Here is a 23,949-nt window from a genome sequence, read left to right on the forward strand (position 1 = left end):
TGGACCGCGAAACGTGAAGATACCGCGAGGAGACTGGTCACCATAGTAAGCAGCTGGTTTCTGGACACAATAGTGGTACTTACATAACCTCTTGGGTAAATTCATCGCGGAAACAAGATGGCCGCCCTCAGGGGTATGCGACTTCTGCAGACTTGTTGGCTTTGTTTGCCTAGGTTATCCCTACTTCAGTCTAATTTTTAAACATTTTCTTTACAGTTGAAGGGTTTCTGAGGGTCGTGCAATTTCAATTGAGGTAAATTTAGGCTTGATTACTGACATTGTACTCTTTTAGGTTATACTGCAGTTTATTACAGTGATTTAATAGTGAAGCTGCACACGTAAAATTGCATGACCTGGATGTTTCATATGCTCAAATGAAAAATGTAATTAATGTCTGTAAAGATATTCGGCTAGATTTCAGAATACCGGGATTCGGCAGGGGATTCAAGGTAGAAACATAGAATTTTGCGTGATCAATTGATCCACTTTAAGACCCCCCCCCCCCCTGGGGTTTTATTTTTTTGAAGCCCATTTAAGGAGGCGCTTAATAGAGACAGAGGCTTATTTTAGGACGGGGGGGGGGGTATTTAATTTAGAAACGACGATGGTATCAGTTCTCCATAAAGAACTAGCATACAAAGTGGAAAAGTTAGAGTACAAGAAGGTTGGAGGTCATGCAGCTGAGGATCAGAATCAAATCTGAACTTCCAGTTGGTAAATAAACCATCACGGATCAGTTCACACGAAGCTTTACAGTTGTGATTGATTAATACAGTCTATCATTTATTAGTGAAGAATAATTAGGGGTTGGGGAGGTGGGGGGGGGGGGGGGGAGGGTTTCCATTTACTTTTTTTCAAAGGCTTGAAAATAATTCTTTGTGTCCCACAGAGGTGTGTGAGTGGCCTCAGCAAAAGTGTACATGCAAATACAAATTTCAACATTCAGAATGTAAACATTTCTCAAGTACCCATCATTCTTCATTCTTGCAGACCAACACTGTTAATGATAAGTTTAATTTCTGTTCCTCTGTGGGACTACAGTCATGTATTGTCCTTTGAACCTACAGCTTTATATTATTTTTCTGAGTGTTGTTACTTGATGTTTCTTTTTTTACTAATCAGGAACTTACATTTGGGGCCATTACTTTCATCCAAGTTCCATACCAGTACAGACCACTCTGCTACTTTCTCAGTTACAAGAGAAATATGGGGAAAGACTGATGCTGAAATTGAAGAGGAAAAAGGAATCCCTGAACCACCAAGAGAGGTAACCCTCTATACAATTACAAGGGCAAGAAATGGTCTGGTTTTTTCAACTGGGAGTGCTGCTGAGGCAAAGTTTTCTTTTGGAAAAGAAAATAACATGATATCATAATGTTTCATGGTCAGAACAACTTGTCTGACAGCAATTTAAGTAAAATTAATTTGCTGAAAAAAAGAAACAGAAAATACTATATTGATGCTATTCAAGAGAATATACAAGGCAACAGCTCTGCTGCATAAAATTCTGAAGTTTCAGTTTTTTGGGCTTTAGATTATTATTACCTTGTCTATATTATAAGAAAGCTTTACTGGGGAGAAGTTAGGTAAGATTTCCTTCTTAATGATTTACTGTAGGTGTATTGTATGGGAGATGTCACTAATTCATTTTCTCATGCTACATGGAAAAAGTAAAAAATTTCTTTTGAGTACAGAGGTTTTGCCAAACTTCAAATTTCCTAGTTGTTTCTGTTGTAGTTATTAACATCCAGCTTTTCCACTAGTCCCAGCAAAGTATATCTTGGTTTTAAACTGCTTCCCTGATGCTCTGCATTTTTCCTTACAAGGTTTTTTGCAGAGAGTCTTTACCACTAATTAGGCATTACCTTTAATCTCAAATCACAATACTTATGTTGTTTTTTCCCTAGACCATTCATCACTGTGTAAGAGAACTAAGATGCAGTCCTATCAAGATGAATCTAGTTGCAGCACAGGTAGAATAATTTATCACTGCTGTGCATACCAATACCTTGGTGTGCCATAAAAATGATGTTCTACAGGATTCTTGTGTGTAAAAATCCATGAGTGGTAGTATTTTTCAGAGAGGACCCTGACATAATTAGGAGATGAGTGTCTGAAGATATACTGTACGTTTTCAAAGGCATTGTAAAAACTTCTTAAGTTCCCATGAATCGATTACAAAAATGATTCAATTAAAAAATCCGATGGGAGTGCAGTGTATAGTATGATCACTCACAGGGACTTTTCCCACATGGAGTTTATTGCCCTCTGCAGGTAAAAGCTGGGACAAGATCTACGTTTTTGATTTGCAGGCTTTGGATTCACAGCTTATGTATTAGAGTTTGTAGGTATACCACTATTGAAGCCACTTTGCAGGGGGGGGGGGGGGGGAGTTTGCTTTGGTCACTTCTTAAGTATTCTTAATTTACATTGTTATATGAATTAATCTCAGCACAGAAAATTTCTTTCACCTCTAGATCAGAGGACTCCCTGTTGAGGAAGCCATCAAACAGATGACATTTTCTCCCAAACGACCAGCAATGTTTATAAAAAAGGTAAGTTTGGCAGCTATATCCATCCCCAATATAATAATTATTAAGTCAAAATTTCCCTACTGAATTCAAGGTTCCAAATCGATTATTTTTTACATTAATGTTGTAGAGAATTTGTAATTGTTGCTATACAATTCTTCTCTGATTTAGGCAATTGAAGATGCCCAGGCTATAGCTCAAGAGAAACATGGAATAGAAGACAAGACGCATTTGTGGATTGGTAAGTATGATATACCGTAGTAGCTTCAGAGTGAGTGTGAAACAAGATGACTTTACTAGACTTTAGTGCTTTAATCTTTAGCTTTTGCAATAGTTGTCTCTAGAAAACTACATGTATTACTGTAATGGCATAGGTCAGCCACCAGCTTGCTATTTAACAATAGCCTCTGAATGGCCTCTGAGTCAATAGCCCACGAGGCCGAAGGCAGAATGGGCTATTGACTCAGAAGCCCTGAGGGCGAGAGGAATAATAAATATTGTTTTAGTAAAGTCCAACTAGCTGGTCAAAAATATCGAGACGAAACAACTTTAGCTAGTTAAAGCTAGACAGTACTAGACTAATGCTTTTTTGCTTCCACAAAGCCTGTGCTTTTCACTACAAGTGGGCTATAACATATAGCCTAGTAGTAGCTCAACCAATCAGAACAGCATTGTTAATAGACCACTAGTTGGATTTTACTAATTACTATTATGCGCTAATGCTAGACTAATTTTTGAGATTTCAGTTGTCCATGTCTGTGTATAGCCAGGGTGGTTGTAAACGGACCTACATTTCCCTCAACTATAACTATTTCAGAAGCAAACTATATAATATTTATTATGTACTTCATCATTTGTAACAATAATGAACAGATAAATAAGGAACTAGATAAAAAATAAGCCTTAAATCTCTCACAAAGGACTCGGTCATGGATTATATGTATTAGCCTGTGTATCGCCAAAAAGGAAAGGCTGTTCACCACCAGGATTCTTTGTGGGCAAAGGCTATTTACATGCATGTTCAGGCATTTTAAAACTGAGTATAGCAGAAGCATAAGTGTGAAGTCGCGGAACAACCCAGTTGTGAACAGGGTCCAGATGAGTTTAGATTCTCAGTCCAGTATTGGGTCCAGTAAGAACCCTTGAAAATGATTGATCTTGCTGTTGCTGCAGGTTAAAGGGCTGGCCCCAGTTGTTCAATCGTTGGATAGCGCTATCTGATGGATAAATAACTATCCAGCAGATAATTATTAGGGAAACCAATTGCGCTCTCCAATGAATAGATTTTTATCGGGGTGATAGCGCTATCAAAAACTTTGAACAACCAGGGTTGTGATTGCTAAGCTTTGTTTACCGAAGATGTCAGCCTTCGGGCAATTGTGGTTCCCGACCCAGATGATAATCACTCATGAAATGTGTGCTCCTTGTGCCTTAACTTTTACCAGCCATAGCACGTTTTCTGATTCAGTGTGTTTCCTGTCTTGTTTCAGCTCCATTCAATGGAGAAATGGCCTGTGAACCAGACAGGAAACACTAATTTTTAAAACTCTAATGCAAAAGTCGATCGATCAGCGTATTGTACGGTACAAAGGTAATCTCATTTCTCAGCTGTTTTACATTTAATTCTTGCAGCAGAATCATTTGTCGGCAAAGGAAGATACATAAAGAAAATCCGCATGCACGGGAGGGGAAGATTTGGTATTCAGGAAAAGAAATTCTGCCACTATTTCCTTGTACTGAAAGAGGGCACTGGAAAAGAGAAAAACATTAAAAGAAGATTAAAACACATGAATGAACTGGAGGAGATTCAACGACATCCAAGACACATTGTGAACTCTTTAGCTTGGTGGTGAAATAAATTGGATTGAATTTTGCCGCATTATGATATCTGGTCATCTGCGCAAGTTGCCCCATTAATACGAGCGTGCAAAGTATGGGAAAGTGTGATGTTCTTCTGCTTGGAAAAAGAAAGAAGAAAAAGAAAAGGAAATAGAGAACCACCATGTTTTTTTTTCCCAACAAAAAACAAGGAAGTGCAGGCCGTCTCATTTTTAATTTGTTACCCCAAGGATGTGAAAACAGTACTTTTTTTCGTTGAGGCACATCTCGACTCCACGCTAAAATTCCACTGCAGTCGTAACTTGAGTTAAAACACGAAAACAGCAGGGTATAGTTTAGGATCGAAAAGCAAGCCATGAAACATTGGTTACAGAAAAAGAAAAGGGTGTATCAATAATACGAAATGTACTTTAGCTTTTTCTTGTAGTTTTGTAGACTTTCTTGCTGGGGACAAAGAATGCATTGATTTCCTTCATGTACTTGCAATCGTGACAATTTGTGATGGTCATTTTCCCCTATAACGAGTTTAGATTATTTGGTTATTGTCACGGTAGTTTTCGCAATAAAATGGGACCCAATTTTCAGATGGAACTGAAAGAGAAAGAAAAAACATCTTATAACCATTACCTCTTACCCCGAAACGTCCTTTTTCATAGCCTGTACAGCAACCGTTTCCATGTATGACTTCTCGTTGAGAAACGCGCGATAACTTTACCGTAACCGGCGCTACCTTTTGAACCATAACTCATTTTTTTCCTTTTTGAGCAGTAACAAGGTGTCGTCTCCAACTGCAAGGTCCCGCGGGACACTCTTTCTCCTTGTGCGTACTACAGAAACGAAACTCAGGTAAAGAGTGAATTACGCTGGATTTCTGCCGCTCTGGGGTCTGGTCTTGTTCTCCCCGAGAAGTGGGGATAACAACTGAGCGGCTGGCAATTGGGCCTAAGAATGAATTAGCTAGCAACGTTTAGACTACGAGTAGTCCCCCTTTTTTCCTCAGGGATAGTAGAGCGAGCGAAACGCGAGCGCGCGTGAAAATCACCCCACGCGAGAAAAGGCGACACGCGTGGGGTGATTTTCACGCCCGCTCGCGTTTCGCTCGCTCTACTATCCCTGAGGAAAATTGGGGGACTACTCGTAGTCTAGCAATGTTTAGCAACGTAATCAATAAGGTGCACATATTTAACAATTAATGAATGAGGCTGAGTATCTTATGAAGAATTATGGAGATCGAGGAGGGTGTTATCCGTCGAGTCCGTAGGCCGAGGCGGATAACACCCTCCGAGATCTCCATAATTCTTCGTAAGATACGAAAGCCGAATTCAATAATTGTTTTATTATTCATTCAAAATAATTCCTAGTTTAAAAACAGCTAAAACAAGCTTACCTGCATCGATGTTAAGTTTATCTTCGATAGTTTACGTTTAGGTTTATCCAGCTCCGCAAATATTCTCTAAATAGCAGATGTCGCCTTCCGAGTTGTCTTCTTGCTGTTTTTGCTATGTTTTTAGCTATTATTTCGCCTAGTTCCAGCTGTAGTTCTTACTCTTGCAACGAGTGAAGTGTCCGCCATTTTAGTTTTTATAACGAAAACAACTCAATCTCGTCCCCAGGTCTTCTCGGTTAACGGTGCCTTAACCTGTAAGAACGCTGCATTTTTGACGTCATTTCCTCGTTAAACACAAAATTCTTCCAAATTTGGTCATCAGTAACTGATTATGGTGAATTATGCGTGTGCTTTTAATCAATCAGAATTGGGGAAATATTTTGAAGGAATAATAAATCATAGTAATACATTATAAATGAAGCAAATTAGCTATGGTGTTCCTTGGATGACGGCTCTTTCAAGCAGGCTATGTCTTAATGAGCACTCCTAAGTAAGTATGAGGTACCTACATTTAAATGTTTTAATACTGCACTACAAGTTCTGACTAAGTAAAAGTGGTTGATGACTCCTCGGAAGTAAGATCTGAAATAATAGTGAAAAGTCTCTAAATCCGCGTACGCAGACTGACCAACAGACTGAACTTGCGGGAAAATATTATGCAGTGAAACCTGTATTGGCGGACACCCTCAGGGAATGCTGTAGTGTCCGCTTAATACAGGGTGTCCGCGTCCGCTTAATAGAAGTGTCCGCTTAATAAAGGTTTCATTTAAAGTAAATAAGGGAAATAAATTTTGGGACTTCGGCTACTGTCCGCTTAATAGAGGGTGTCCGCTAAATACGGTGTCCGCTTAATACAGGTTTCACTGTAACTCTATAACCTAACAAGAAAACAGAAATTCGGGAAATTGACCTGTAGCAACTGTTGAACCGAAAATGAATGACCCAAGCCCCGTAGCAAATGTGAATGTAACGCCACACTTTGTCACAGTTTGAATGCCAGTATGTCCTTTTTCAGATGCTGGGCCACATATTAACGCTTCAATTCGATAACGGGTATTCATTTTCAAAGAAGCGGCAGAGTCGAACAAAACTTCATACCCATAATAGCCCCCCAAAAGTTTTGATAGATACTTTCCTGATTTAGACACTACAGTTGTGTCTTTAGGTCCTTTAGTGGTGTCCTTCACCTCCAATGTAACTGTGTAGCTGTTGTTTTTACTGCCAAACAAACAGACTCCATGTAAAGTGATGTCTCGATCTACAACTAACGCTAAAAGGTTTTTGTCGTGTCCAGAGTAAATCCAAGCATTCTCTTCCACCGATCGAAACCTTCCACATCGGTGAATCTCGCGAAGGGCAGTACCTTGTACACGTCTCAGAGTAGTTGAAAACTCCACAGGAGAAGGCGATGCTGAGTTGAAAAACTTAAAAAGGGAGGTTATTTCATTGGTACGAAGAATGTTGGTATCAAGAACAACATCAGCAAACTCCTCTGCAGTCATCACTGGAAAGCGTATTGCTTTTATTACTTCTTCGCCCAGAATTCTTCTTTTTAATTTACCTTCTACTGCTAAACTTTGCTTCTGGCAATGTTTTGTTGCCCACCTATCTACAGCTTTAAACAAGGCTACTTCCTTAATCGTCAGTGTGTCTCTTGCGACTGTTGCTTCAAGTAAAGACCTCTCAATTGTCTCAAATCCTTCCGATTTCACAGCCGCTTCGGTCTGATTCTCAATCACTCTCCAGCATCGATCTTCCAGGGCTTTTTCTTCATATTTCAGTGAACATGGCAGAATGCTGAAAACATTGGAAGGATCCAACTTTTCTTTCAGATACTCCGTGCATTTATCAGTGAGTGAAGGCACAATGTATTTCTTGGCCAAGTACAACACCCCCATCACATTACTTCCGCTCAAATTCACTTCATCGCTGTAAATGTAACGAAACAACTCCAACAGACTCTCGTAATCACAGTCAGGCAGTTCAATAGTGTCTTTAGTCTCCGCCAGGTCACCGTAAAACATGGCTTCAAACACAGGACTGCCAATCGCCAGTATGAATTTGTGAGCTCGAATCACTTGCTTACTTTCGCTTTTGCCATTGCTGTTTGCAGTAACAAACCTGACATCGCTCAATCGATCGTTGTTGAGCATGAACTTGGCTCTTTCTCTGATAGTGGGTCTTGCTGTTTGCCAGTTTGTTTCGGTAGGCATATTCGTTTAGTCGGCCTGTGGTAAGAAGTCAAAATATCTCGCCTTTTTTTAAACCTTTACACCTTTGAACGCGCTTTTGAGTCCGGCAACAAATGATACCCGCACACGCGCAATATAAAAACGTCACGCGATCTGTCGCACAATATCACGCAATATCAAGAGGTCACGAACCCTTCAGATAGCATAAATTCATAAGGCAGTCTGGATACATGAGCAGGACAGTAACAGTGGTTACCATTACAAAGCCACAAAGTATCTAAAAGCTGTAGCTGCAGCGGCTTACGGCCTGACTTCTCGGCGATTTGTAAAGCCCTCGAAAATCGCTCCGCAAAATGGGCAACACTATGGCATCATGATGAATGACCAAATCTACCCCGCCTTGCAAAGAGGTACAAGATAGTTTATTTATGATCACATCACAACTGAGAGGTTGAATTAGGCGATTATTTACAAATAATTATCATTATTTAAAATACTACCACTAATAAGCTAATGTATGAAGACAAATGAAAGAAACGAATAAAAGAAACAATACATGAATACACTACAGTAAAATTGTTATTTGTTAAAAAATAGAAAATCGATATGATAAAAAGCAATCGAAACTTCTAAAACTATAGATAAGGAACACAGTTTAAGCTTTGAGGGCGTTGGTCGTTATTACGGGCCTAAATTTCCATGCGTTTCTTAGGTTCGAACTACGGGTATTAACAGCAGGGAGAAGGCCGTGGAGCTTGTTCTGTACAACTTTCTTAAATAGTTTATGAAAAGTGGCCATCGCCATGCCAGCGCCACTGAACAGTTTCTCCTCCTCTATGCGATCAGAAGAAGCTGGGGAATCTAAATGCTTGTGGAACATGTTCACTATAAACTAAGTACAGCTGTACTAGGGCTCCTTCAGGTTCAGCGGAGCCAAGTTATAGCTCCAAGATCTGGAACACGCTTTCTCTGGCCGTGCCCTGATGAGCGAGCATGATTTAAATAAGTTTGGGTTTGGCCTAAAAAGGCACTTTAGACCCAAGCCAAATTGAGCCTCCAATACTTTCACTATACCTAGTTGTTCCAACTTTTTAATGTGTTATTGTTTTTTGTGTTGTTGTTTTTTTCTTTTCATCAGGGCCCCATTCAATCAAGCCTCGCTGAACTGGGCACCCCTGAATAAATATTGTTCAAAATAAAAAATGAATAAAATAAAGAGCAAGTGTTAAGGAGCTCTCCCGCTTGCCCTTATTTTGCCACAATCTCCTTGCAGACTTTCAGTGCCTTAATGGGTCTATGAGGATATCAATTATCAGTGGAATCACTAAATAAATTCACTTTTATTCTCTATTGCTTTAGCATAGTTCTCTGCCGAACGAAGAGATGCAGTACAACATTCCAACTGAAATTTACCTAAGTTAAATGGTCCCATCTTAAAGTTAAGTCGGGAGGAGGAAGGGGGCGATGTTATTTCTGATTACGTACATATCTCCTGAGTTTAGTACAAGATTTCTAGTCAACGGTATTATCGTGTCCACTGTAACGATAAGACTGGCACATGAAAGACTTGGCTCAAAATCGTAAAGAGCAGTTTGCTGTTAAATTTGCTTCTTTTGAACAAGATAACAACGTACCCCCTTTTTAGTTGAAAGGCTAGAAAATTAACCCGCCTGTGAACAGGCTAGGGTCTCGGGATGTTGGAAAAATGCATTGCAGCATTAGCCTCAGATGTATGATATACAATGTTTTACCTACCAGTTTCGGGGAAAGACTCAGTTAATTATGTTAACAGAAGAATACTGATACAAATAAAATGATTTTTTGATGCTCACTTTTTGGTAATAAAAAGCAACTTATAAAGTGCTGTGCCTGCCTTTTTTATTTATCTATTTATTTTCTTTATTATTTTTTATTAAGAAAAGGGCACGCATGGGAACCAAGTATTATAAGAATTTTATTGAGCATCTGCTTACTTACACAATCAAAGGCAGAAAAAGAAATGCAGTAGATTACAGTGTAAATTCTAGTTGAAACTTCAACAATTCAATTCACTCCAATTTTATCGAATAGCGAATGATATATCATAATTCCTCGTTGTACTTGTAGTGAATTTTTTTTGTTTTTTTTGAAAAATAATTATAATAAAAAAAACAGGGAGGAAATCTTAAAGTAAAGTACTGTCTTGTATTTTGAGTGAAGGCTTCACGGGCTAAGGAAAACTATAGGAAGGAGACTCTTTTGCGTCCCTTATACATTGCTACAATGATAACAAAATGTGCACAGAGAACGGAAGTGGCTGTATTGCTTTCGTAACACGTTAAACCATAAAGAACACCATAGAAGGTCTAAAAGTAGTGGTTTCAGCGGTACACGGCCTGACTTCCCGGTGATTTGTAATACAGTGAAACCTCTATTAAGCGGACACCTTTGGGACCTTCCTAAGTGTCCGTTTAACAGAGGGTGTCCGCTTAATAGAGGTTGTAAAAATATAATTGCGTAATGTTTGTTAACGATCAACATTCACCGGTTACTCTGTACTGTGATAAAGTTGCGTGTTGTTAAAGAAGCTATCTAGAGTTCAATTTCATTACCTTTTATTACCAACTTTAATTTGTTTGTAAATGCAAAAACATTAACTAACTTCAGTTCTTATTTCAAGGACGTAACCCAACACTACTATTGTCAATTCAGTCCGGTGTCCGCTTAATAGAGGTTTTTAACAATAGAAATGAGCCAAATACAACTTATATTGGTGTCCGCGTCCGCTTAATAGAGGTGTCCGCTGAATAAGGGTTCGTTATAAAGGGAAACATCAGACGTTCGTCTCGGGACCCAGCTTAGTGTCTGCTTAATAGAGGGTGTCCGCTTAATTGGGGGTCCGCTTAATAGAGGTTTCACTAAATAAAGTCCTCGAAAAACGCTACACATAATGGACAACACAAATTAAGCTTTATGATAAATGTACAAAAGTGGCCATTGTACAGTTTCTCTATAGTTTTATATGTCATCAGAAGAAGGGAATCAAAATGCTTCAGCAACATGTTAGCAGTAATACAAGGGCAAGTGGTAAAGGGCTTTTCCGTTTGCCCCTATTTTACCACGATCCACTTGTGGACTTTCAGTGCCTTTTAAAAACTGAATCTCAGTCTCCCTTCAATGTTCCATCTGCATTACCCGCACTCTTTGGTCTACTGAAGGATGTCAATTATTGGACTAACGAATAGAATTGAAACGTCTAGCGCTTTAGTGTAGTCACTGTTCCGAATCAAGAAATGTAGTCAGAATACATTCCAAAAATTTGCGTAAGTTAAGTGGTCGGCTCCTAAACTTAAGTCAGGAATACCTACGTTTCGGACGTTTCTCCTCGAGTTCAGTACAAATTTGTGGATTTCTGGGCAACGGCATTATATCCACTGGAACGATTAAAAGAATAATCCTGGGAGAGAGGTTAAATCCATCTCTATGACAACCAAGTCTGAATGAAGACTTGGTTTTCTCGATCTTTATACGAGAAAATAGTTAACTTTAAAGTTTTATTCAGGTTTTTTTTAAAAATCAGTTTTCGACTACAAGTACAACGAGGAGCAATGATATTATTCACTGTTCGAAAAAATTGGAGTGAATCGCATTGTTAAAGTTTTGTTAAAGTTTCGATTCATTTGCTGTCTTTTTTCCTACCTCTGACCTTGTGGGTCAATTGTGGGGAGGTGAGGTGGTCAATAAAATCCTTATAATACTTGTTTTCTATCTGTGCCCTTTTCTTAATATGCAGGATTAAATAGAATAGATAAATAAATAAATCGCAAGTAAAGTAGTATATAAGTTGCTTTTTATTACAGAAAGGTGAAAACTAAAGAGAAAATATTTCGTTATATTTACATAAGTATACTCCTGTTAAGGGGCTTTTACTGAAAACTATGATAGCCCTGGAGTGTACAGGTTTAGCCTTGTTGCATCCATATGAGGCTAGGCCCGCACATTAGAGAAATTAAGATTCGCGTTTACGCCAAATGGCAGAGTGAATTTGTACCACGTGACCAAGTTTTTCCCTTAATGATCGTTAAATATTTATTACTTCAAGTAGTTTTGCCAGTTTTAACGATAGGAATCTTTCGGGACCCTTTTTTTTATGTTTATTTTCTATTCTGAGAAATTCTCAACTTGAGTCTGACGTTTGCCGTTTGCGGTAAACGCGAATCTTAATCTCTCTGTTGGATTTTTCCATCTTCCCTGGGAGCCTGATTACAGGCAACATATTTTTCCAGAAAGCCTTTTAAATGAAAAAAGGGGTAACGTTGTTATTTTGATCTTAAAATAGGCAAATTTAACAGCAAACTGCTCTCTACGATTTTTTATGTGCTAATCTTACCATGAAGAGTTTTAGTTAAAAGAAAACTAACATTGGAGCAGCCTCAGTGGCCACCAAAACAGCAGACTATGGAATTCAATAAGGCCGCGGCCACAGTGCGATTGGTGATTCCCTTGAAATAAATCAGTAGCTTGGGAAAACAGGCTACCCAGAGACGTTTTGAAAAGTCCCTAGCGGCGAAGAGGGAGGAGAGACGACTGTTTTCGCAGGCTGATATTTAAAATCAGCTGAATAGCGAGACTACTTTGATTTGATTATATGCTAGGGAAAACTAGGAAGGAGACTCTCTTGCGTCACCCTATCCCTGACACCCCTACCCTCCCACTATCGCCCAGCCGATCTGACTTGTTTCTGAATTTACTCGGCGTTTCTACTCTGTGAAGTCGATCCTTACAATGAACGCTTCTGATTTTATTAAACGTGAAAAAAAAAAAAAAAAAAAAACCAATCATGGCAGCACTCCGAAATCCTGTTGTGCTTTCAAACTTTTAAAAGTCCAATAGCGCGTAGGATTTGGCACTGACTATGTGGGGACTACAGGTAGTTCTTTTGTTCTTTTTGATGATGATAACTTGATGATGATGATGATGACGATGACGACTAGATTTATAATAAGAATATAAAACACAAGAATAAGAATATATAACACAAGCAAATACTGAATAAAGAAGTAAATACTGTAACAATTAAATTGTAAAAAAATAATTAAGGGTTTAAAAAACCGGCTCTAAACAGAAAACAAAAACTCAGCAAACTGACCACTGGTATAATTTGTACCGTTAGACCTTAGATAGCCTTCAATGTTCGAAAATGTAAATGTAACATCCGACTCCTTCACAGTACCAAATCCCGTTTCTCCTCTTTCAGAGGCAGGACCAGTTATTAAAGCTTCGATCTTATACCTAATATTCTTTTTCAAACGAACTGCTGAGTCAAACAAAACTTCGTATCCTTGATATCGATGGCGTTTAGAGGGCAAAATGTTTGAAGGATATGTTCCTGATTTGGACACTATGGTGGTATTATTATTAGCCTTCTTAACCTCCAATGTTACTTCGTAGCTGTTGTTCTCACTGCCAAACAAGGAGATTCCGTGTAATTTGACGTCTCTATCCACAGTTAAAACAAGATAGTCTGTTGATAGTCCGTTATAATTCCATTTCCCACTTACTGAACCAAACCTTTCACAGCGAACGATACGAGGCAGCCTTTCATTCTTAGGAAATTCAACGGGAGCACTGTGCCGGGGTATTGAAAAATACTTAAACAGTCCATTTGTCTCTTCTGTCGTCAACAAATTTGTATCAATGACGACAGAGGCAAACTCCTCTATCGTCATTAATGGGAAACGTATTGCTTTTATTGCTCTTTCTCCAATGATTCGTCTTTTCACTTTACCTTCTGCCACTAAACCTTGCTTCTCGCATTGTTTTGTTGCCCAGCCATCTACAGCTTTAAACAAAGCTACCTCCTTTATCGTCAGACTGTCTCTTGCGACTATTTCTTCAAGTAAAGACCTCTCAATTGTCTCAAATCCTTCCGATTTCACAGACGCTTCTGTCTGATTCTCAATCACTTTCCAGCATTGATCTTCCAGGGTTTTCTCTTCATATTTCAGTGAAGATGGAAGAATGCTGAAAACATTGGAAGGATCCAACTTTTCTTTCAGATATTCCGTGCATTTATCAGTGAGTGAAGGTACAATGTATTTCTTGGCCAAGTACAACACCCCCATCACATTACTTCCGCTTAAATTCACTTCATCGCTGTACATGTATCGAAGCAACTCTAACAGACTCTCGTAATCACAGTCAGGCAGTTCAATAGTGTCTTTAGTCTCCGCCAGTTCACCGTAAAACATGGCTTCAAACACAGGACTGCCAATCGCTAGTATAAATTTGTGAGCTGGAATCACTTGCCTACTTTCGATTTCGCCATTGCTATTTGCAGCAACAAACTTGACATCGCTCAATCGATCGTTGTTGATCATGAACTTGGCTCTTTCTCTGATAGTGGGTCTTGCCGTTTGCCAGTTTGTCTCCGTATACATATTCGTTTAGTCGGCTCCTGGTAAGAAGTCAAAGTACCTCGCCCTTTTTTAAAACCTTTTCACCTAAGCACCCGCTTAGCGTCAGACAACATCGCACACGCGCAGTATAAATTAAATGTGATTAAAAACGTCACGCGATCTGTCGCACAAAATCACGCAATGTCACTCAAGATGTCACGAAACCTTCAGATTGCATAAATTCATACGGCAGCCACTATTACAAAGCCATAAAGCATCTAAAAGCAGTGGCTGCAGCGGCTTACGGCCTGACTTCTCGGCAATTTGTAATCGCTCCGCAAAAGGGGCAACACAAGCATCATGATGAATGACCAAATCTACCCGGCCTTGGAAAGAGGTACAAGATAGATAGATGGTTTATTTATAATCACATCGCAACCGAGAGGTTGAATTAGACGATTATTTACAAATAATTATGATAATTTAAAATACTACCACTAATAAGCTAATTTATGAAGACAAATTAAAGAAACGAATAATAGAAACAATACATGAATACACTACAGTAAAATTGTGATTTGTTAAAAAATAAAAAATCGACATGATAAAAAGCGATCGAAACTTCTAAAACTATGGACCGGGAACACAGCTTAAGCTTTGAGGGCGTTGGATATTATTACGGGCCTAAATTTACATGCGTTTCTTAGGTTCGAACTACGGGTATTAACAGCAGGGAGAAGGCGGTGGAGCTTGTTCTCTACAACTTTTCTTAAATAGTTTGTGAAAAGTGGCCATCGCCATGCCAGCGCCACTGAACAGTTTCTCCTCCTCTATGCGATCAGAAGAAGCCGATCTAAATGCTTCTGGAACTTAACATGTTCACTATAAAGGGCAAGTGTTAAGGAGCTCTCCCGCTTGCCCTTATTTTGCCACGACCCCCTTGCAGACTTTCAGTGCCATAAACAATCTCTCCCTTTAATATCCCATGTGCATTAACCGCACTCTTGGGTCTGCGAGGATTTCAATTATCAGTGGAATCACGAAATAAATTCACTTTTATTCTCTCTTGCCTAATAGCATAGTTCTCTACCGAACGAAGAGATGCAGTACAACATTCCAACTGAAATTCGCCTACCTAAGCTAAATGGCAAATGGTAAGCTAAATGGTCGCATCTTAAAGTTAGGTCAGGAGGGAAACGGGGTGATTTTGTTTCTGATTACGTACATTTCTCCTCAGTTTAGCACAAGAGATTTCTAGTCAACGGTATTTTCATGTCTACTGTAACGATAACATGAGATTGGCACATAAAAGACTAAAATGGCTCAAAATCGTAGAGAGCAGTTTGCTGTTAAATTTGCTTCTTTTGAAACAAGTTAACAACGTGCCCCTTTTTTAGTTGAAAGGCTAAAAAATTAATTTGACTGTGAACAGGCTAGGGTCTCGGGATGTTGGAAAAATGCATTGCAGCATTAGCCTCACATGGATGATATGCAATGCTGTACCTACACACGCCAAATCCGGGAAAAGCCTCAGTTAACCATGTTAACAGAAGAATACTGATGCAAATAAAATGATTTTTTGATGCTCACTTTTTGGTAATAAAAAGCAACTTATACAGTGCTGTGCCTGCCTTTTTTATTTATCTATTTATTTTCTTTATTATTTTTTATTAAGAAAAGGGCACGCATGGGAACCAAGTATTGTAAGAATTTTATTGAGCATCCGCTTACCTACACAATCAAAGGCAGAAAAAGAACTGTAGTAGATTACAGTGTAAATTCTAGTTAAAACTTCAACAATTCAATTCACTCCAATTTTATCGAATAGCGAATGATATCATAATTCCTTGTTGTACTTAAAGTGAAATTTTTTTTTTCGTTTTGAAAAATAATTATAATAAAAAAAACAGGGAGGAAATCTTAAAGTAAAGTACTGTCTTGTATTTTGAGTGAAGGCTTCACGGGCTAAGGAAATCAAAAGGAAGGAGACTCTTTTGCGTCCCTTATACATTGCTACAATGTTAACAAAATGTGCACAGAGAACGGAAGTGGCTGTATAATTGCTTTTGTAACGCGTTAAACCATAAAGAACACCATAAAAGGTCTAAAAGTAGTGGTTTCAGCGGTACACGGCCTGACTTCTCGGTGATTTGTAATATAAAGTCCTCGAAAATCGCTACGCAAAATGGACAACACAAGCTTTAAGATAAATGTCCAAATCTACCCCATCACCATGCACGATCCTCTTGTGGACTTTCAGTGCCTTTTAAAAACTGAATCTCAGTCTCCGTTCCATGTTCCATTTCCATTACCCACACTCTTTGGTCTACTGAAGGATGTCAATTATTGGACTAACGACTAGAACTGAAACGTCTAGCACTTTAGTGTAGTCACTGTTCCGAACCAAGAAATGCAGTCAGAATACATTCCAAAAATTTGCGTAAGTTAAGTGGTCGGCTCCTAAACTTAAGTCAGGATTACCTACGTTTCGGACGTTTCTCCTCCAGTTCAGTACAAATTTGTGGATTTCTGGGCAACGGCATTATACCCACTGTAACGATAACAAAAATGATCCTCGGAGAGAGAGAGAGGTTAAATCCAATGGCATCTCTATGACAACCAAGTCCAATGAAGACTTGGTTCTCTCGTTGATCTTTATACGAGAAAGAAGTTAAAGTTTCCTCGACGTATTTTTAAAAATCAGTTTCCGACCACAAGTACAACGAGAAGTAATGATAATATTCACTATTCGAAAAAATTGGAGTAAAATTGCATTGTTAAAGTTTTGTCAAAGTTTTATTTCATTTGCTGTCTTTTTCTCTACCTCCGACTGTGTGGGTCAGTTGTAGGGTCAGTTGTAGAGAGGTGAGGTGGTCGATAAAATCCTTATAATACTTGTAATCTATCCGTGCCCTTTTCTTAATATGCAGGATTAAATAGAATAAATCGCAGGTACAGTAGTATATAAGTTGCTTTTTATTACATTGCAGGTACAAGTTGCTTTTTAATACAGAAAAGTGAAAACTAAAGAGAAAATATTTCGTTATATGTACATCAGTATACTCCTGTTAAGAGGCTTTTACTGAAAGCTATCATAGCACTGGCGTGTACAGGTTTAGCCTTGTTGCATCCATAGAGGGATTAAGATTCACGTTTACGCCAAACGGCAGACGTCAATTTGTACCACGTGACCAAGTTTTCCCTTTATTTCCGTTTACTCGTTATTGCTTCTACGCGAAAATAAGTCGTTTTATGCCAGTTTTAACCATAGGAATCGTTCGGGACTGTTTTTATCTGCTTATTTTCTATTCTTAGAAATTCTCAACTTGAGTCTGACGTTTGCCGTTTGCGGTAAACGTGAATCTTAACTCTCTCCATTGCATTTTTCCATCTTGCCTGGGAGCCTGCTAACAGGCAACATATTTTTCCTTTTAAATGAAAAATGGGGTAACGTCGTTATTTTGATCTTTCAATAGGCAAATTTAACAGCAAACTGCACTCTACGATTTTTTATGTGCTAATCTTATCACGAATGAAGAGTTTTAGTTAAGAGAGATCTAAAATTGGAGCAGCCTCAGCGGCCACCAAAACAGCAGACCACGGAATTTAATATGGCCGCGCGCCACAGTGTGATAAATGAATCAACAGCCCCCCACCCCCCCCCCCGGGACGTTTTGAAAAGTCCCTAGTGGTGGGGAGCGAGGAGAGACGACTGTTTTATTTAAAATCAGCTGAATAGCGAAACTACTTTGATTTGATTATAGCGTCACCCTATCCCTATCACCCCTACCCTCCTATCATCGCCAGCCGATCTGACTTGTTTCTGAATTTATTCAACGTTTTTACTCTATGAAGTCGATCCTTACGCTGAATTGAACGTGCCCGTTTAGCAATATAAAAAGGCTTAGAAGTTTGGGAATACACTTGGAACAACGTGCTCCTTGATCTAAATGGAAAACAGAATTTCTGCCTGAAAATTGACCTCTGAAAACATAGCGTTTGAACTGTTGTGGTCTTTCCTATCTAAGGACGAAAATGTAAAGGAAACACTGGACTCTTTCACAATATCCTTTGTACCGAGCCAGCTACCTTCTCTCCCAGACCGTGGACTTGATATTAAATATAACGCTGAACTCGATCGCTGAACTTCCTATTGTAGGGTTTCACTAGACCTTTTCCCAAATTAAAATCTCCGGTTGGGGAAATAGCTTGGGATTACTTTGCTCTTGGTTTTGAGTACTCTCATTTTTGAGGTAACACGCCGACAAAATTGCCCAAGAGGAAGAAAGACACTTGAACCGGGTTTCACGGTAAAGATACTTGTAACACTGAAAACTGACTGAGTCGTAAAACGTTTACGATCATTTTTATCGTCTGAATAAAACCTCCGCATCAATCACCCTTAGCAATAGCTATCCAGGACTTAGTCTTCAGCCACAAAGAAAACTTCGACTTCATTTGCGCTTAACACAAAGGCAAAAAAATGGTTGCTCACCAGTCAAAGTACGGGTCCAAAAAATCGGTTCTGAAGACCTATAAAGGAATGACGTCTTGAACACTTACGTTAAGACGTTCCAAGGTTCTTCTGATTTTATTACACGTAAAAAGAAAAAAAAGATTTATAGCAGCACCCGAAATCCTGTAGTGTTTTCGAACTTTTAAATGTCCAATGGCACGTAGGATTTGGCACTAACTAGGTTGGGATTACAGGTAGTTCTTTTGTTCTTTTTGATGATGATACCTTGATGATGATGATGATGACGATGACGACTAGATTTATAATAAGAATATAAAACACAAGAATAAGAATATATAACACAAGCAAATACTGAATAAAGAAGTAAATACTGTAATAATGAAATTGTAAAAATGGGTTTAAAAAACCGGCTCTAAACAGAAAACAAAAACTCAGGAAACTGACCACTGCTATGACTTGTACCGTTAGAGTCTAGCTTGCCTAAAATTTTCGAAAATGTAAATGTAACACCCGACTCCTTCACGGTATCAAATCCCTTTTCTCCTCTTTCAGAGGAAGGACCAGTTATAAAAGCTTCGATGTTATACCTAATATTCTTTTTCAAAAGAACTGCTGAGTCAAACAAAACTTCATAACCATGATATCGATGGCGTTTAGAAGGCAAAATGTTTGAAGGATATGTTCCTGATTTGGACACGATAATTGTATTATTGTTAGCACTCGTAACCATCAATGTTACTTTGTAGCTGTTGTTCTCACTGCCAAACAAGGAGATTCCATGTAATTCGATGTCTCTATCTACTGTAAAACCAAGATAGTCTCTATATGTTCCATAATGCCAAGTTCCCTCCACTGAACCAAACCTTTCACAGCGAACGATGCGAGGCCGTCTTTCATTCTTAGGAAATTCAACGGGAGCACTGTGCCGGGGTATTGCAAAAAACTTAAACAATCCATTTGTCTCTTCTGTCGTCAACAAATTTGTATCAATGACGACAGAGGCAAACTCTTCCATCGTCATTAATGGAAAGCGTATTGCTTTTTTTGCTTTTTCTCCAATAATTCGTCTTTTCACTTTGCCGTCTGCCACTAAACCTTGCTTTTCGCATTGTTTTGTTGCCCATCGAACTACAGCTTGAAACAAGGCTACTTCTTCAATCATCAGATTGTCTCTTGCGATTACTCCCTCAAGCAAGGACTTCTCAATCATCTCAAATCCATCCGAATTGACAGCCGCTTCTGTCTGTTCGTCGATTACATTCCAGCATCGATCTACCAGGGTTTTATCTTCATATTTCTGTGCAAACGGCAGGATGATGAAAACATTCGAAGGATCCAACTTTTGTTTCAGATATTCCATGCATTTATCAGTGAGTGAAGGCAACATACACTTCTTGGCCAAGTATAACACCCCCATCACATTACTTCCGCTTAAATTCACTTCATCGCTGTACATGTAGCGAAACAACTCCAACAGACTCTCGTTATCACAGTCAGGCAGTTCAATAGTGTCCTTAGTCTCCGCCAGTTCGCCGTAAAACATGGCTTCAAACACAGGACTGCCAATCGCCAGTATGAATTTGTGAGCTGGAATCACTTGCGTACTTTGGCTTTCGCCATTGCTCTTCGTAGCAATAAACTTGACATCGCTTAAGCGATGATTGTTGAGCATAAATCTGGCTCTTTCTCTGATGGTGGGTTTTGCTGTTTGCCAGTTTGTTTCGAAAGACATATTCGATTGGCGGAACCATAGGAGAACGTCAAAATTTCTCACCTTTTTAGTAACTTCAACAGGCCAAGGCCACTCGCTTAGGAGTCAAGCAACAAATGATGCCCGCCCTCGCAATGCATATAACTTACGTCAAGCGACCTGTTGCACAAAATCACGCGATGTCTCCCAAGAGGTCACGAAACCTGTGAACACATCAAGTCAAAGGCAGCCTAAATAGCAGCGGTAACTATTACGAAGCTATCATTCTCGCACAGTTGTCTTCATTTCTCGAGACATCTAATCAATATTTTGTTGTAGACGTCTATAATACTCGTTTGAATTTCATTGAAATTTATTTCCCCTGTGTTTTAGCACAATTTTAAATAATGTACAGGTTGGCCTTACAACAACTGAAAGAGGCAGTTGTCCTTTTCTTCAAAAGTAAGATATATTTTTTTTGTTTTATTATTATATAATAACAATGATAAAAAAAAATACGGGAGTAGAGAACGGAAGTGTTTGTATTGCGTTTGTCGCACGTTAAACCATAAAGATAAAACATAACAGCAGCTGTACTCGGCCCGGCTGACTTCTCGGCAATTTGTAAAGCCCTAAAAAATCTCCCCACAAAATTGCCAACACAAGCACTATGGCACTATGATAAATGACCAAATCTACCCCGCCCGTACATAGAGAAATAAAGTGGCCGACAGATCAGTTAAATTTAAAAGTTTTGTTCTATGTAATCAGAAAAAAAGGGAATCCTAACGCTTCTGGAACATGTTCTCTAAGGGCAAGTGCTCAGGAGCTCTACCGTTTGCCCCGATTTTGCTAGCCTGCGTAGAAGGCGCTAGGAAGTAAATGGACGCAAGAAAGAACGGGCGCGCGCGAGGTGTCTCCTTCTCTCGCGCGCGTTTTTTCTTGCGCCCGTTTATTTCCTAGCGCCTGCTACGCAGGCCACGATTTTGCCCCCATCTTCTTGTAACATCTCCCTTCGATATGCCGTCTGCATTACCCTCTTGGGCGTACGAGGATGCCAATTATTGGGCTAACGAAACAAAATTAAACGTCTGGCACTTTAGTTTATATAATTCTGTACCGAACGAAGATATTCCAAAAATTTTCCATAAGTTAAATAGTCGGCTCCGGCTGAAGTTAAGTCAGGAAGAGGAAGAGGGCCGATTCTATTTCCGATTACGTTACGTTTCTGCTGAGTTAATTACAGATTTGTTGATTTCTGGGCAACGGCATTATATATGTCCACAGTATCGATAAAAATTAAAGGAGTGATCCTGGAAGAGAGGTTAAATCAATCTCTATGACAAGTAAATCCATTGTGTTAGCCTGGGACCAGGCTCTGCATTGGGAGAAAAAGGCAAAAACGGGGTCGAATAGGAAAAATATCGGCGAGCGAAGTGAGCCCAGCAGTGGCCCGGGGAGTGGGAAAGGACCCTTTCCCCTCCCCAGACTACCTCTCGGCTCGCTTCGCTCGTCTATTTTTTTTCCTTTTTTCCCCAATGCGGAGTCCTGGTCCCAGGCTACCACTGTGTCTAGTAAGAGTTATTTTGCTACTCAGCTGATTTACAAGAATCACCAAAACACTGTTTAGGCTAACTTGGTTAAACATATCACAATTACAATTACGATTAATCTTAGAACAGAGAATTTATTTCACCTCTTGATCAGAGGACTCACCGTCGAGGAAGTTATCAAACAGATGACATTTTCTCAAACGAGCAGCAATGTTTATCAAAAAGATAAGTCTGGCAGCTTCTGGCAGCCATATCTCTTATACAAAAAAATGTCAAATTTTCTCTACTGATTTCAAGGTTCCACATCTATTTTTACATTAATGTTGTAGAGAATTTTTAACTGTTGCTATACAATTCTTCTCTGATTTAGGCAATTGAAGATTCCCAGGTTATAGCTCAAGGGAAACATGGAATAGAAGACAGTGAAAAGAGTAGATGGATCTCAAATCTAAATATAATACCTGTCCCTGTGCCTTGTGCCTAAGAAGACGTGACACAATTTTTGGTTAAATGTGTTTTCTGCATGTTTTTCCATTCAATGCAGAAACGGCCCTTGAACACGACAGAAAACCCTGATTTAAACTGATTTAAACTCTGATTTAAAGTAAATGAATTGTACAATACAAGACGAGTGTATCAATCTCATTTCCCAGCTGTTTTGCATTTATTTCTTGTAGCGGAATCATTTGTCGGCAAAGGAAGATACATTAAGAAAATCCGCATGTGCTGGAGAGGAAGATTTGGTATTCAGGTAAAGAAATTCTGCCACTATTTCCTTGTACTGAAGGAGGGTACTGGTAAAGAGAAAAACATCAAGAGAAGATTAAAACACATGAATGAATTAGACGGAGATTCAGAGACATCCAAGACACATTGTGAACTCTTTAGTTTGGTGGTAAAATGAATTTTACAGAATTTTTCCGCGTCATATCTGTGTAAGTGCAGTAGTCGTACGAGCGGAACAGTCAAGCAAAGTGATTCGCATCTTCTGGGTAAGAAAGAAAGAAAAGAGGGGAAGAAGGAAAAAAAAAAGAGAAAAGGAAGCGATACTTAGCACATCTTTGAGTTCAGGATCGATAAACACGTTTTTGCGTATTTGTAGTTCAGTGCAAGTAGATTTAGTAGTATAGTGTAGTTGAACGTGTACGTACTTTATAATGAACGTTTCGTGTCCAATGACACATTCGATGCTCGTGTTGTTCATAATAGGTCCCTTATAGGCCATTTCCAAGTTCCCCCTGGCCTCTGTACCAAAACGAGGTTAGGTGCTCAACCTTTGATATGGAGATGATTTTTCATTCTCATGCAAATAAAACTCATTTCCACAAGAATTGTTGAGCACCTAACCTCGTTTTGATACAGAGGCACGGGGGAACTCGGAAATGGCCTATTACAGTGAAATGAAAGCAGTTTCTTAGAAAGTAACACGAACTGTATTTTTTTCCGTTTCTTGTAGTTTTGCACTTATGTGACTGAAATGATCCTAGTACTTTTCATAGTTAGTAGTGTCTTTGCGACACTTTTTCAACCTCTGAAATACCCGCCATTTTTGCTCGAAAAATGTCCCCTGCAACGTATGGCCAAACTGTCTTGTTAGTAGGGATAAAGGAGCAGTTTCCCCTCCCTCTCTGCCCTCCCCGTACCCTTCCCCTTTACTGTTGTTTCCTTTCACGTGGGCTAAGTTTAATGGAGTAGTTTATAATAACGTATACTAGGAAAAACGACAAACGTCCGAGCACTACATGATCAAGTTTCTCCTTTTCTTGTCGTTTACTGCCCATTATGTCGATGTACTCAAATTAACATAAGTAGTTCATGCCATTGTAATTCATAAGATATATTTTCAGAGTAGTTTTTGTCTGCTTGTTCCCTAATTTGAGAAACTGTAAACCTGAATTTGGCG

General features: G+C 39.1%; 4 protein-coding genes across 4 annotated transcripts; 1 reads left to right on the plus strand and 3 right to left on the minus strand.

The window, feature by feature from the left end:
- Positions 1-113: 113 nt before the first annotated feature.
- On the plus strand, positions 114-5,335 carry LOC140947870 (large ribosomal subunit protein uL22-like). Its single transcript, XM_073397083.1, has 7 exons — positions 114-133; positions 217-253; positions 1,123-1,267; positions 1,908-1,973; positions 2,478-2,555; positions 2,703-2,772; positions 4,164-5,335. Exons 1-7 carry the CDS (start codon positions 118-120, stop codon positions 4,382-4,384), a joined length of 633 nt encoding a protein of 210 aa, XP_073253184.1. The 5' UTR covers positions 114-117; the 3' UTR covers positions 4,385-5,335.
- Positions 5,336-5,968: 633 nt separating this feature from the next.
- LOC140947851 (BTB/POZ domain-containing protein 6-like) lies at positions 5,969-8,028 on the minus strand. The gene has a single exon (XM_073397051.1). It carries the CDS (start codon positions 7,968-7,970, stop codon positions 6,636-6,638), a length of 1,335 nt encoding a protein of 444 aa, XP_073253152.1. The 5' UTR covers positions 7,971-8,028; the 3' UTR covers positions 5,969-6,635.
- A 4,622-nt stretch (positions 8,029-12,650) lies between these two features.
- On the minus strand, positions 12,651-14,368 carry LOC140948397 (BTB/POZ domain-containing protein 6-like). Its single transcript, XM_073397633.1, has one exon. The coding sequence runs from the start codon at positions 14,366-14,368 to the stop codon at positions 13,046-13,048; it is 1,323 nt and encodes a 440-aa protein (XP_073253734.1). The 3' UTR covers positions 12,651-13,045.
- Positions 14,369-19,032: 4,664 nt separating this feature from the next.
- Positions 19,033-20,781, minus strand: LOC140948217 (BTB/POZ domain-containing protein 2-like). The gene has a single exon (XM_073397437.1). It carries the CDS (start codon positions 20,533-20,535, stop codon positions 19,216-19,218), a length of 1,320 nt encoding a protein of 439 aa, XP_073253538.1. The 5' UTR covers positions 20,536-20,781; the 3' UTR covers positions 19,033-19,215.
- Positions 20,782-23,949: the final 3,168 nt, after the last annotated feature.

Source organism: Porites lutea, chromosome 9 (genome assembly GCF_958299795.1).
Source record: "Porites lutea chromosome 9, jaPorLute2.1, whole genome shotgun sequence".
In the NCBI taxonomy this organism is placed as follows: domain Eukaryota; kingdom Metazoa; phylum Cnidaria; class Anthozoa; order Scleractinia; family Poritidae; genus Porites; species Porites lutea.

What these genes read in the sequence shown, in the direction of transcription:
- LOC140947870 (XM_073397083.1), top strand. An exon ending in TGAATCTAGTTGCAGCACAG is followed by an intron (nt 1,974 to 2,477) that starts GTAGAATAATTT and finishes TTTCACCTCTAG; the next exon opens with ATCAGAGGACTCCCTGTTGA. An exon ending in CAGCAATGTTTATAAAAAAG is followed by an intron (nt 2,556 to 2,702) that starts GTAAGTTTGGCA and finishes TCTCTGATTTAG; the next exon opens with GCAATTGAAGATGCCCAGGC.
- LOC140947851 (XM_073397051.1), bottom strand. Translation starts at nt 7,970, where the DNA reads ATGCCTACCGAAACAAACTGGCAAACAGCAAGACCCACTATCAGAGAA.
- LOC140948397 (XM_073397633.1), bottom strand. Translation starts at nt 14,368, where the DNA reads ATGTATACGGAGACAAACTGGCAAACGGCAAGACCCACTATCAGAGAA.
- LOC140948217 (XM_073397437.1), bottom strand. Translation starts at nt 20,535, where the DNA reads ATGTCTTTCGAAACAAACTGGCAAACAGCAAAACCCACCATCAGAGAA.